This window comes from Bufo gargarizans, chromosome 7, assembly GCF_014858855.1.
Source record: "Bufo gargarizans isolate SCDJY-AF-19 chromosome 7, ASM1485885v1, whole genome shotgun sequence".
Classification (NCBI taxonomy): domain Eukaryota; kingdom Metazoa; phylum Chordata; class Amphibia; order Anura; family Bufonidae; genus Bufo; species Bufo gargarizans.
The window spans coordinates 25,147,193-25,162,570 of NC_058086.1; the positions used below are offsets into that span (position 1 = coordinate 25,147,193).

The 15,378-nt window shown below is 44.2% G+C and overlaps 1 protein-coding gene across 1 annotated transcript in view; it reads left to right on the forward strand.

The window, feature by feature from the left end:
- LOC122943444 (NUAK family SNF1-like kinase 1) overlaps positions 1-4,705 on the forward strand; it is a 35,210-nt gene extending 30,505 nt beyond the window's left edge. The window contains exon 7 of the mRNA XM_044301203.1: positions 1,006-4,705. Coding sequence (XP_044157138.1) covers positions 1,006-1,967 — 962 coding nt within the window. The 3' untranslated portion in view covers positions 1,968-4,705. The remainder of the gene's footprint in view (positions 1-1,005) is intronic.
- Positions 4,706-15,378: the final 10,673 nt, after the last annotated feature.

The window sequence follows — 15,378 nt, forward strand, 5'->3', positions numbered from 1 at the left end:
AAACTCATTGGCTTCAATAGGAACTGTGTAATACCTCTTTTCTCCTGTGGTGGTGCTGTAGGAAAATTGGATGCTTGCTGCACTGGATTATAGCTGATCACTGGCGATCTTAATAGTGGGAGAACTTATGTTCAAGCCATCCTTCTAAGTTCTAACCAAAAGGAATTTTCTAAAAATTCTAGAGTCTCCTGAATACTTTCCTTTCTTACTTGTTCACGAACTATGCTGATATCTAATTTCTGAAAAAACATGACCATTGCCGTACACAGCAGACAAATGTTGTCCGAACCTGCTATTTTCAGCAGGGCAGGTGACTGTATAAGGTGTATGGGGGCCTAATTTGTCCCCCGATGACAGATGTTCTTATTAAGAACGCATTGCATGGCTGAGCTGTGTGTGTATGGAGGTTCGGAAGAAATACAAAGCATCCAGCTGACAAAGGTGCATGGCCACCTTAAAGGGACAGCATTAGGGAAGGACCGCGGAAAGCAGGACAAACATATGGTACCTTACGGTAGCTTTTATCATCGGGAGTAGTGTGAATATCAAGTTTTATTCTGCCTGGTTTTCAAGCAGAGTTTTACTGTGAGGTGTTCTCTGCACTTAGCGGCAGTCCCTTCCCTCTGCTCTGAGTGACAGCTGTAGCGGTATCCTGGATAGATGCTACAGCTGTCACTCAGAGCAGAGGGGGAAGCATTTTAATGCAGACAGTAGAGAGCACTTCACAGTGAAGCTCCACCTCCAGGGCATTTCATAGAGCAGAATCTGGCAAAATAAAAGTTCATATTCACACTACTCCTGATAACAAAAGCTCCATATCACAAAAGATATGTTTTTACTGCTCTTCCCTAGCCCCATGGCGCATTACATGAAGTCATTATACTGAAACTTCTTCTAGACTATTGGGATTGGGATATTTGAAGCAATATTATAAATTCTGATGTAATATTTTAAATATTTTCTAATGTTAATGGTGATAATAACGATTGGTTTCCCTATCACTAGGAGCCTGTGGACTGATCGACTGGATGCTAACAGTAAATCCCTCTAGAAGAGCTACCATTGAAGACATCGCCAACCACTGGTGGGTTAATTGGGGCTACGACACTGTGGTCTGCGACTGTGATCTGGTACCCGAATGCCAGTCTCCGCTGCTGGCTCGGTACATCGAGTGTCAGAACACACCGGGTTTCAAAGGAACACAGAAAGAACATTTCAAACCCCAGCAAATGGAAGATGATGAATATGAAGTATGCCTGAGAAAATCCAAAAAGGAGAATGACATTAATCACTCTCAGCAGGAACCTGAACTTATTCTTCCAAGGCAAATACCCAAAGGGATCTTGAAGAAAAGGAGCAGCTTTGACAGTTCCTTTCTAAACTCTAATTTCTCAGAGAACCTGTCTGAAAAACGCTTGGAGCTCAGCAGAGAAGCACAAACCACATCCGCCTACGAGTCGCACAAGTCAGTCAATATCGAATGCACTTTCAACATGCCAAAAAAAGGAATCCTGAAAAAAACATTTGAGAGGGAATCGGGTTATTCTTCTTCTCCAGAGAGGTTAATATACTCAGAAATCCAGGAAACCTACCTCACAGTACCGGAAGAAAAGGCAAAGTATGACAAGCACTCAAAAAGAAAAAAGGGAATTCTAAAAAAGAATGGACGGTTCTCCACCAGCTTAGACATTTCTGGTGACTGCTCGACTGTCAGGCTTTCGGACTCGGTGGAAGACCTAGTAATACCCAATGCAGATCCTTCGAAAAGTCCAAGTCGGCCATCAAGTGTCATCAGCGATGACAGTTTTCTTTCCAGCGATTCTTTCGACCTGCTTGATATGACATCTCATACAAAATCTCAACTGTTCTCCTATAACCCAAGGAACCATTTCTACAGTTCAGAGGAAGAAGACATGTTGACCAACAAACCTATAGAGACTCTTCGCAACCAAGATCATAAACTATAGCCGGCAGCTTAGTGTTTGGAGGCTGTACCGAAAAATTGTAAGAATTCAAATTTGCACATGTCCAGCGCTGCCTGCCGAGCCGTTCTGGATCGTGAAAGACAAAGACTTTCTTGACAGGCTGTTCTTTATAAATGAAATCCTTTGAGAGTTCTTGTCTGTTGCCTTTGGTTGTATTTTGTAAGTTATCACTAGTAAATTTCACTCTCCAGCGTCTTAATCAATGGGGAGTGATAAGTGAGCAAGCGGGATGAGTAGATCAGTTTGGCTAATTCACCGATCCATCTTTGTGCCAGATCCCTTAGGTGGCCATAAATATAAAGGGATTGGATGACACCAGAAAAACATTGGTGGCTTTTTCTAGAACCGCCTAGACTCTCGTTCATGGGCTGTGTCTGGTATTGCAGCTCAACCCTAATCACTGGGGGCACTGAGGCACACACAGATATCATAGGCCCCAATATCAAAACTTGGTAAGGTTAGCCCAATGAGATCTTTTTTAATCTTTACTTTAAAAAAAGTCATTCGTTTGCCTACTTTACCCAACTTCTATGTTAGAAAAAAATTAAACAAGTGCTTTATAAATATGGTGCTTGTTCTGAATACCATTTTTCTCAATGCATTTACACCCGACAACTGGCATTAAATACATTGGTAAATCACCCACATTCTCAGAATTTAATAAAACTGACTGACTGCAACCACCACTAGGGGGAGCTCAGTGTATAGGAAGTTATACAGTTACCGTTTAATTCAATGTGAGAGGTAAAATCTATATGCACTGAGCTCCCCCTGTTGGCAGTTGTTGGAAAATGCCTTGGTTTTATGCCGTAAACAGGAGAAGATTAGTGCCATAGCAGTGATGTGGTCTTTCTCTGTGGTCAGTATGCCGCTGAGTTCAGTGTATAAGGAGCTATTCACACGACCATATTTTCGGTCTGATACGTATTTTTTGCTGATCACACACAGACCCATTCATTTCAATGGGGCCACAAAAAAATGCAGACAGCACACTGTGTATTGTCCGCATCCGTGTGTCTGTTCTGCAGCCCCACAAAAAAGAACATGTCCTATTCTTTTCTATTTGCAGACAAGAATAAGAATTGTTACAATGGGGCCCACGAAACATAGAATGTGTCGGCAGATAAGAACCATTTGGCCCATCTAGTCTGCCCAATATACTGAATACTATGAATAGCCCCTGGCCCTATCTTATATGAAGGATGGCCTTATGCCTATCCCATGCATGCTTAATTTCCTTTACTGTATTTGCAGCTACCACTTCTGCAGTGCGGGATGCACACGGACCACATCCGTATTTTGTGAACCACAAAACGGATACACTCATATGAATAGTCCTTAAAATTAGCCCCCCCTAGTGGTGGCTGCAAGCAAGCAGAATTCTTTATCCTTTAAACCGGATTTGGGCTAGGGGTATATATCCCTGCAGATACAATTTAAAAAAAAATCCCAGGATTTGGATATTGGGAAGCTTTCATAGCCAGAGCCGCACACGATCAGTGAGAGGAAGTTTTCAGATGACATGAAATATTGTGTCCAAAGACGGAGGAAACTGTTTAACAAAATATGGAAATGCCAGAGCGTTCCGCTGGAGAAAGGGTATATAAATAACAGGATTAGGATCCACTTTGTTCTGTCTTCATAAAACAATGGCTCTTTATAGGGAGAACAAGACGCTGGCGAGGGACGGCCGTTACTGAGATGAAATAGCTTTAGTGGCACCAGTGTCAGCTGTCTTCAGGGTGGATTGCTGGGCTGTGTCTGATCTCGACCTGGTAAACAGCTGCTGCGTCTATGCGCAAAGAAAAACAACATCCTACTGTTCGAATGGTTTTACATGCAAGCGTATTATACTCCAGTCACATCCAAAGCTGCATTCAAAATTCTGTTGGTTTATTCTTACCAGAGCCTAGTGGATTGCGAGAGTTCAGACGACTGATTTAAAGGGAGTCTGTCATCAGCAGCAGCTGTAATAAACCAAGGGCCATGGGCAAATAGCCTTGTATATATCTGAAAAGTCCCTGCCTACATTGTGCAGAAGTGTGACATTTTAAAAATATGCAAATTATCTGTACAAAAGGCATGCCCGATGATAGATCCCCTCCTTCAGGCTCCCAGCCACTCCCTCTTCAATTTGATTAACAGGGCCATCACCTTGCTGGGTTCTAGCGTGATTAGACAACGTGCATGCGCAGTAGAGCCTGACAGTACAGTGTAAGTTCCTTCACCTGGCGCATGTGCAGCAGACTTTACGCTGTTAGGTCGCAAGTGCATTCTCTTTCACGGAGCAAGCAATTTGCAAGCAGCTCTGTATGTGACTAGAGTATAAGACACAATATAACTCAAAATCAGTACAAATATTTGTAAAAGTTACAGATCTAGTAATCACGTGACAAGTTTTTGAGAAAAAGCAGCTTGTCCCAAAATTTTGAAACCAGTTTCAGAGGTAAATGGGGGGCGAGGGGGGGGGGGGGCTGGAGATAAGATGTGACTGAAATCCGTGCAAGTGCCACTAAACCTTGGCATCAGCCACCTGCATTAGATTTATGCTGATTTCGACAAGACCTGGTAATGCTAGGTTCACATCAGCACAGCCTGCATAAGGCCTCATACACACGACCGTTCCATTTTTTTGCGGATCCGCAAAACACGGAAGCCGCCAGTGTGCCTTCCACAATTTGCGGAACGGAACAGGCAGCCCATTGTAGAAATGCCTATTCTTGTCTGCAAAACGGACAAGAATAGGACATGTTATATTTTTTTTGCAGGGCCACGGAACGGAGCAACGGATGCAGACAGCACACGGAGTGCTGTCCGCATCTTTTGCGGCTCCATTGAAGTGAATGGGTCTGCACCCGGCTCAGATGCGGACCAGAACAACGGTCGTGTGCATGAGGCCTAATGCTGTAAACCACAGGATCCTCATTGACTATAATGGGATCCAACAGAGAGGCGCCCAGTATTCAGCAGAAATGCCGGCTTTTGGCCATAGAAAAAGCTGTAGATGCAGGACCTTTTGTCCTGCTGAAAGTCGCCATTTCTGCTGAAAAGTGGCCGGATCCGATTACAGTCAATAGGGATGACAACATCACGTAGGATACAGTCAACAGCCTGCTGGATTTGTGAATTCACTCTATCTAATGTGTATGGGGAGCTCCCGACTCTCCCTAGACTGCAGATGTCGGAGGAAATAAGGATTGGACAGTTAGATTTCAACATGCCTGATCCTTCTGTTTTCAGGGGAGTAAGCCCCTAGCAGAGGTTTCTGGCAGCAACTTACTCCCCCTCCCCATTAAGAACACCTGCATGCTCGGCATTCTGAGCGTACGTGTGTATGACGTGGATCGGGAAAGATAGCTGTTGCTTTACCAAACATAGGTGAGTAAGATTTTTTTTTTGTTTTACTGCCATTTTAGGGATTTGTTACCACGAAGCACTAGGAAATTCGGCTTTGCAGCAAATCAAATTTTCCATGAAATTTGGAACGAAGTCCACTTTGTGACCTTTGATTCGCTCAACACCAGGGGCGTAGCTATAGGGGGTGCAGAGGTAGCAGTCGCTACCGGGCCCAGGAGCCTGAGGGGGCCCAAAGACCCTTCTGCCACATAAGACACTGGCATTATAGAAAGTGCATACTGGTCAATTTACACCTCTGGCTGGAGGGAAGGGGTTTGGTTAAGAATTTGGCATGAGGGGGTGTCCTTTCAATGTTTGCCTCAGGCAGCAGGAAGGATATGTGCTCCCCTGCCAACAAGCACTGAGGGAAGGGGGGCCCAAGCTGAACTCTTGCACCAGGGCCCGTGAGCTTTTAGCTACGCCCCTGCTCAACACTAAAGGCCACCTTAAAGGGAACCTGTCACCGGGATTTTGTGTATAGAGCTGAGGACATGAGTTGCTAGATGGCCGCTAGCACATCCGCAATACCCAGTCCCCATAGCTCTGTGTGCTTTTATTGTGTAAAAAAACAACAACGATTTGATACATATGCAAATTACCCTGAGATGAGTCCTGTACGTGAGAGGAGTCAGGGACAGGACTCATCTCAGGGTAATTTGCATATGTATCAAATCGTTTTTTTTACACAATAAAAGCACACAGAGCTATGGGGTTTGGGTATTGCGGATGTGCTAGCGGCCATCTAGCAACCCATGTCCTTTTTTTTACACAATAAAAGCACACAGAGCTATGGGGTTTGGGTATTGCGGATGTGCTAGCGGCCATCTAGCAACCCATGTATCTCTATACACAAAATCCCGGTGACAGGTTCCCTTTAAAGGAACAGTCCAGGTAAAACGTATGCTCAGGGTCTGAGGGTAGGGCACGGCGGATTCAGAGGGCTTAGAGGTCTTGCTGCTGCTGTTATACAGGACTCAGTTTGGACCCCTGAACTGTGTACATATTTCTGTACTTGAACTTGGCTGTGCTATGATTTTGGAAAAATATGCAAAAGGGATGTTAAGAGCAAGTACAAGTACTGTGAAGCCCTGGAGGGCACCATGTTGCACATAACAAGTGGCTATGCTACGCTATGTTTTCTCAGCCATACTGATGGGTGATTTTCTCTTTCCAAGGCGCTTCCTACATTTCCTATTGAACGCTCAGGTAGAGTACAGCTCTCCTAAACTCCTATAGACACATGCAGATGCCTTTATTTACAATATCTATGACTTTCCCTGGCAGAAGGGTGGTATGAGATTAGACAAGGGGTCTGCCTATTTAAGTGGCCCATTTCTCTATTGGATGTTTCTGGTAATACCACACACAGCCTGTGGACAAGAGTGGCGCTGTTTCTGACCAGTCAGTTGATGCCTGCCACAGGGGAAAGGAAACACCTTCTGTATCACTGTAGCATGCCTCTGTTTAATGGGTGGTAGAAGAGGACGGAGCTGTTTGTGGAAGCAGACATTTTTTATTTCTAGTCCCCCATTAACAAAAACTTGCCAATACAATCAGCAACAAGAAGATTGTAGTATTTCTGTCATTGGTCTGTGAACCTGACGACGCAGCATCTATCTTGCCGCAGTATGCTGCTGTAGAAATCCAGTGTATAAGTATTCACACCTAATGTTCTATGAAATGAACAAATGGGGATGGGATTGGAGACGGCATTCGTGATTTTAAAATAAAGTATCTGCTGTATGTTCTCAACCGTTTATTTTTACAAATGAGAATAAAATAATTAAAATCTACATTGTGATGTGTTTCTTTTCGCATTTATACAACTGATGTTTACCTTTGAACATAAGACACATGTATAGATATAGAGTTCAATGATGCAATTCTGCCTGTCTGCAGCGACCACTAGGGGGAGCTCACTGAATACTGTTGAGATATCGTCCCTCCACAAGCTGCGGGCAAGATCTGCCAGCTCTTCAGGGAGTCTAGGAGATCTACCCTTTTTCCAGAAGCCTACTGGATATTGTGGGAGAGGTGGCAAGGGTGACATAGCATGGTTGATGTGTTTCTTTTCGCATTTATACAACTGATGTTTACCTTTGAACATAAGACACATGTATAGATATAGAGTTCAATGATGCAATTCTGCCTGTCTGCAGCCACCACTAGGGGGAGCTCACTGAATACTGTTGAGATATCATCCCTCCACAAGCTGCGGGCAAGATCTGCCAGCTCTTCAGGGAGTCTAGGAGATCTACCCTTTTTCCAGAAGCCTACTGGATATTGTGGGAGAGGTGGCAAGGGTGACATAGCATGGCTGATGTGTTTCAAAGTATTCATGCAAAGAGCTTTTCATTTAGTATCTATGTAGCACTTCCTTTTAGCATCTGAATCAACCTCTAGTGCTAAAAGGAAGTGCTATATAGACAGTGAATGAAAAGCTCTTTGCATGAATGTGATTTGAAATACCAAGCACTTATATATAATTGAATAACCAATTAAATGGTACACTCCCAAAGCATATGATGTATCACAACAAGATAAATAAAATATCAAGTTTATTAATATCCTTTAAAAATTAACATTATTTCACAGTACATATATGTGAATCAGCGGGGACTAACCACAGATGCTCATCACCCTGCTGGTAACCCCAAGACAATGGTAATAGGCAATAGTACAAAAAATGACCAAATAGATGTTATAAATAGGTCCCAGGATGGGTACAACAGGTCATAGGTTTTTAATTATGGATGATTTTTATCATCAGTATATAATCACATATCATGTATTTGATTCACCTTATTCTATGTATTAGGAATGACATTGATCAATTATTTTTATATATATTCATTATTCACTGTTTGTATTTATTTCTTTATCATGAGTAATACCTATATTAATTACACAATCATGGAATATATGATTTGATTACGATTGTCACATCCCCCCCCTCCTGGTTTTATCACACCAATGCACTAGCTATACCCCTTTTCTATTATGCTTCGATTATAATGTGTATGCTATTTATATTGTTTTTGATGTAACTCTTGTCTATGCAGTTGCTCATAATACTTGATAATTATACTGTCCAAAGGGCTTATACAGATATGCTCCATTCAGAATAGATTGCGGTTTGTAATATAAAGTGTGGATCATAGTTATCCCTTATTACGATCTGTATAACCGCTACTTACCCTAGTGTCACTTGTGCGCATGACCATCCGGCCCATACGTCCGCTTTCGCCCTTTCTCTAGCTTGGTCACGACGGTGGCGACGGCGATCCGCATTATCATTGCGTGACCGCCCTCTCCCCCGCCGGCCTCAGGGGAAGGGCGGAAGTAGTTTGATGTGGCGGGCGCTGATTGGTCATGCGCCGCCGATGTGACGAGGAGTCATGTGGAACATCACATGATCCGTATTCTGTGATTCTATAGGCAGGCAGTGCTTTTTAAACCCGTCCCTTTCCCCTGACCCTCTACTCCTCCTGAGGAAGCGAACACACGTAAAACGCGCGTCGAGGAGCGCCATCACCCAGCTGTTAGGCCCAGCTTTTTCCGGTATGTTGCCTTACATGTTACTTGCACCTCATGGTTAATAGACTTGGCTAATCTTGGCTATGGTTGTATTGCTTTGACCATTTTTGTTCTTTGGGCATATGTATTGTGGCACTCATACTTAAAAACCTATGACCTGTTGTACCCATCCTGGGACCTATTTATAACAACTATTTGGTCATTTTTTGTACTATTGCCTATTACCATTGTCTTGGGGTTACCAGCAGGGTGATGAGCATCTGTGGTTAGTCCCCGCTGATTCACATATATGTACTGTGAAATAATGTTCATTTTTAAAGGATATTAATAAACTTGATATTTTATTACCTATACTTGGTGTGTTGTTGTGATACTTCTATATAAGCGTGCCAACCAGGGAAATATATCATAACTAGGAGCCTACTTCAAGACACACTGTTGGACTTTACATTACTCTTATACAGTGGCGTAGCTAAAGGCTCATGGGCCCTGGTGCGAGAGTTTAGCTTGGGCCCCCCATCCCTCATTGCTTTGTGGCCAGGGGCAGGGAAGTACATTGCCTTCCGGCTGCCTGAGGCAAAAATTTAAACTGCACCCCCCACCATGCCAAATTCTTGACCTAACACCTTCCCTCCAGCCAGAGGTGTAACTTGACCAGCATGCACCTTCTATAAAACAGGTGTCTTCTCATGTGGTACAAGGGTATTTGGGGCCCCTCAGGCTCCCGGGCCCGGTAGCGACTGCTACCTCTGCACCCCCTATAGCTACGCCCCTGCTCTTATAAATTGAATTTTTTGATAATTCAAAAGTAGCGCTATTCCAGGCTGATAAACATCAACGAAACCTAGAGACCTTACACTGCCAACTTAAAGGGTCCATACTGCAAACATCATTCAATTAAAGGGGCCCTGTAGTACATTTCCTATGGATTTTTTGGTATGACTATTCTTGCTTTTATCGTTTATTTTTATTGTTCATTTTATATATACTATTTTCTAAGAATATTCTAGGAACTATTAATAGAGTAAGGTGGATGATTGACTGATGTAGCTACGTCATTCAACACCCACCTATCACTTTGAGGAGACTTTTGTATATAAACTTTTTGCTGCCTATTTGACAGTATTTGATTATTATTTTATTTTAAAATCTTGAGTTGTCCATATACCGGTACATCCAGAAGATAGAGTGCCCCTCAAACTATTCTATATTTGATCATTTCTTTCTTTCTTTCTTTCTTTCTGGTGAAGCTACTGATTAACTGAGGAGAGCAGAAGATATATCAATTGTATAGATCACTAAAAATCAGGAAACCAAAACAGAACTAGTAATCAATTATTAGCGTGAAACATAACTTTTAATCATGTAGTATTAAAATAATAGTCTCTGATTTCTAGAAGTTAGGGTCAGCTTTGTTCCTTTACCACAGGGCTATATTAGGGTTATACTAGATCCCCTGACCCCAAGCAGCCAACGGTCCCACTGAAGATTTTCCACTTCTAGATATCTGGCTGTTTCCTGGATCCTGACGACAGAGCGGTAGGACTATGGATGCCTCTTTTTAGTGCCGCCGTGCACTTTTATTTCTATTTACTTATTTTGGTGCCGCTGTGCACTATAGTCTTTACCTACTGCTGCTTATGTTTATAATCATCCTAATATAACTATTATCCGATAATAATAATTATCATATATTATTATCCGAAAATAATATTATCTAATTTTTTAATGCTACATGATTGAAAGTTATGTTTTACGCTATTAATTGATCACTAATTCTGTTTTGGTTTCCTGAAGCCACTGATTAAACTATTTTATACCAAAGTGTGTGAGCATAGGTCTGGGGTACAATGCAAGTAGGTGAAAAATGGACAAAAATGTTGGATGAGAATAAAATTAAAGGGATTCTGTCACCTCGTTTTCGGTTATAGAGATGCGGACATGCACGGCTAGATCGCCGCTAGCATGTCCGCAATATACCGGTCCTATAGGGCTAGTGTGCTTTTATTTTGTTTAAAAAATGATTTTAGAGATATGTAAATGAGCCTGGTAAGGTGCCCAAGGGGCTGTACGAACCTTCCTGTTGCCCAGCCATGCCCCCCTGTGAAGGAGCCCAGCACCGCCTGCGTCCTCCGAATCTCCTCCTTTCGTCACAGATAGATTGCCGTAATCTCGCGCATGCGCAGTACCGGTATAGTTTTCCTTCCCTGTGCTGGCATCAGCCTCAGGGAAGGAACTGCGCATCGCGAGATTACGGCAATCTATCTGTGACGAAAGGAGGAGATTCGGAGGACGCAGGCGGTGCTGGGCTCCTTCACAGGGGGGCATGGCTGGGCACCAAGAAGCTTAGTACAGCCCCTTGGGCACCTCACAAGGCTAATTTACATACCGTATCTCTAAAATCATTTTTTAAACAAAATAAAAGCACACAGCCCTATAGGACCGGTATATTGCGGACATGCTAGCGGCGATCGAGCCGTGCATGTCCGCATCTCTATAACCGAAAACGAGGTGACAGAATCCCTTTAAGCTGATCCAGAGAATAGTATGGGTGAAGGGTGGGGCGAGGACTGAGGAGTAAAATAAAACTTACTTCCAGTGGTAAAATGCCTTGTCTTACCCCTGGATAAGTCAGAGCTTTGCTTCACTTTCCCACAGACTGCTACGTAGGCAAAACAGAATGACAACCTTTAGGGGTGCCATTTGATGTTGGTCTTTTGTGGGCCCATAAAATTTTAGATTTTAGTCTCTAGTACTTGTATTCTTTATTTCAGGTCACTATTATTTTAGTCCATGTTCGTGCCATTTATTAACCCAGCACGGACCAGTAAAGAATTATGCTGGCTTAGGGGATCCTCCTGCCTGGCTCGCCAATGTTGAATCTGTAAGTCTTTTTTTCTTGCACACACAGCTTGCTTGTACTCCTCCTACATCAGGTGAACAAGCTATTTTTGAAGCATAAAAATCTATTTGAGGCCAAAAACGTTGTATACTTACACAGATATAACCAGTTGGAGAGAAAGCTAATAAGCCCATGTATACTCACTGTATTGCCAAATCTATTGGGATATGCTGAAATATCTTAATTTTATGATTACTGGATGGCATAACGACTCACCATTTAGTCAGGGTAGGCAGAGTGCATGCAATCAGATAAACAGTCCGAGGTCTGGGCAGTACATAGTCAGAACTGAGATCAGTCAGAGGTAAGGTCAGACAGCGAAGGGTTAAATCCGGAAAGCAGACAGAAGTTGGTAAATGGGCAGATGAATGTAAAAGAGCACACCTTTGCAGGACACTACCGGACCAGAACCTATTGCTCAGGCACCCTCCCAGAGGGAAGGTTCCTAAACTATCCTAGGGTGGGCAGCCATAGGCAGAGGAAGATTAAAGTGCACACACGCTGGCCCTTTAAGAGTCAGGGGGTACGTTTGCCCTACAGGCAGCAAGCGGCACTGCTAGAAAGTACAGCCAAGCTGTTCCAGGGACTGGGACCAACAGGAAGGCCAGCAAGTCTGGTCCTATGGGAGTATAGGAGGGGAGGAGCAGGTGAGTAGACCAGCCGTGGGCACCGGCCACTGACATGACAACATGTTGGGAGTAGTAGTTTTACAACAGCTAGAAGGCCACAAGTTGAAGACCATTAGTAGAGAAGAACTTGTAATTTGGATGGGCCACTACTGTGGAAGGATTGAAGTTTTCCAGACATACTACAGATCTAAGATGAATCAGCTTTAACGGGAAGTTGCGTGCTCATCTAGGAGCAATTCTTCCATCCAGCTTACGGTAAAGCAAAGAAACAAAAAAATGAAGTTGTATGCCAAGACACATGCATCAAATACACAGCACAGCCTGCGAAGGCGCAGTCTTTGATGTCGTTATTATATGCCCTATGCTTACATTACCAGACTCAAAACATAGACTGGCAAAAGAAAATTTGTAATGGATATCCTTAACTCAGTCTCTGCTGGAGAAAAATTCAAAAAATAACAGACTGCTTATCTAGCTATTAAACCAAACAAACATTGGACACCTCCACACATAGATATTTTACAAAATTAGTAATTTATTGAAGATGATATCATAAAAAATATCTGCTATAGCAGACTGTGATACACAGAGCAAATATCTAAGCATTTTTTTTTTTAAAAGAATGAGATCATACATATAGAGCAGCATAATGAAATACTAGAGTAAGCAGCAGATAAGAACAGACAGTAAAGGACTGATAGACCCTGGGGAGGGCCGAGGGGTCGTCCACAGCAAAGATTCTGGCTGAAAATAGAGTGAAAATAATAATAGTAATAATAGTAATAAACCAGACTGCCAGCAAGAGGCAAGAAAACCGAGTTTAAGTAAACCTGTTTCAAAGAAACTAGGTACAGGGATCCACAAGCTGGCAGTCAAAAGTAAACTGACAAAAGAGAATAAAAGTGTATTACCAGGTGCTGTGTGTCGGCCCCTCGGTCAAATCCTGCCCAACGCCGTTTTGCCTGTGAAGGCTTCTTCCGGGGATTATCTAGCTATTGTTAGCCCTTCGGTCTGTGCCGGCACTGCTGCCCCTAACAGCGGGCAAGGGCGCCGGGCTCCCTCTTTCCCTGCCGCCATGCTGACAAGCGCGGGCAGCAGATAGCTTAACTATGGTATCTGTGTTCCATGCCAGAGTTTTCTTTACGCTGGAGACTTGTACTGGTGTTTGAACTTGCATAGGTGTGTCTCTCTCCACCTATGAAGCAGCACCTACACGCCCTCTGTCTCACCAGTCTATGGCTGGATTGCAGCAGGTATTTAAAGGCGCTTCCTACCACAGGAAGATGCCTGAGCAACCTCATGGTTTTAGCTTGTCTATCTCCAAGTGATAAGGTGGCCTCTGATCTCGTTTATGGACTTTGCTTGTTTACCGCCTGCCTCTGACCTCGGACTTTGGTTACTGACTTCAATTGATTGCCACCTGTCCAGACCCGGAACCTCCTGGCCATGCAAGTCCCCTCAGTGCTTGCACCGAGTACTCTGACCCCCTGGTCAGCTGCCACAGAATCGGGGACTGCTCTGGAGTAGCCCCTGGCAACTACCCTACGGCCCAAGCCTATCCTCACCATCAGGGGCTCTAGTGAAGACCAGATAGTGGCTTAATTACGCTCCTCCAGAGTATACTCAGTCAGTGGCGCAGTGGGTCCACACGCGCTTGCATAACACTTTGCTCAGGCCATGGATCCCGCTGATCAGAACCCACCAAGCCTCACCGAACTGTGCCAGGAGTTGGCTCAGAAGAGAGAATGTCAGGTTCAGATTCTGTCCTATCTGCGCAATGTGAACATGCGCCTTATTGACCTGTCACCCACCAACCCTGCACCTCCAGCTCCCGCTGCAGCGGCTAACCCGGCACCAGCTCCGTCGACACCCTATGTGCCATGTTCTAGTCCTCGTTTGTCAGCTCCGCCACGTTTTGATGGAGACCCTAAACAGTGCAGGGGATTCATTAATTATCTTTCATCACTGAGATGATGCCGCATCTGTTTATTTCTGACCGAGCCAAGGTCGCCTTTTTAATATCGCACCTTACAGGAGAAGCCCTGGCCTGGATCAACCCACTCTGGGAGAGAAGTGACCCAGTCGTTATGAATCTGCAGGCCTTCCTAGAGGCTTTCCGTAGGGTGTTTGACGAGCCAGGATGCACCACCTCAGCTGCATCTTCTATACTGCGGTTTGCACCAAGGAAGACAGTCCATGGGCCAGTATGCAGTCCAGTTCCGGACACTGGCCTCTGAATTGGGCTGGAATAATGAGGTATTAGTGGCCACCTTTTGGGAGGGTCTCTCCGTTAAAATTAAGGATGAACTGGCCAGTCGGGATGTTCCCTCTACACTGGACCTTATTTCCCTGGCCACCCGGATTGATCTGCACTTCCAGGAGCGTGCTAAAGAGGTAGCACGTGAGAGTATACCATATCATCCAGTGTCTTCAGTCCCTCAGCCTTCTATGTCTGCGGCTGCGCCACAACCATTCAGGGTGACCGAGTCAGGCTGACTGAGCAAGAACGTGGTCACCGTCGTACAAGGTGGCTTTGCTTCTATTGCGGGGATGCTGGTCATCTTCTTTGTTCCTGTCCTCTAAAGCAGGGAAAACTCCCAAGCCTAGGGTCTGTTGGGGAGGCGACCCTTGGTCAAGACATTTCCTCTCCTCCTCTGACTCTGCCAGTAACCTTGTCGTTAGGCGATGTTCGATTTAAGGAGACGGCGCTTCTGGATTCTGGAGCAGCAGGGAACTTCCTGCAACAATGCCTAGTGGATCGTCATCAGATACCTGTTCGACGCCTGCAGAGTCCTCTGACAGGTATCGTCCGTCGATGGAAAGGCTCTATCTAAGTCCATACAGTTCATCACGAAACCTGTAAAATTACAGGTGGGAGCGCTTCATTCTGAAGAGATTTCATTCCTGATCTTCTCAAGTCTGTCTCATC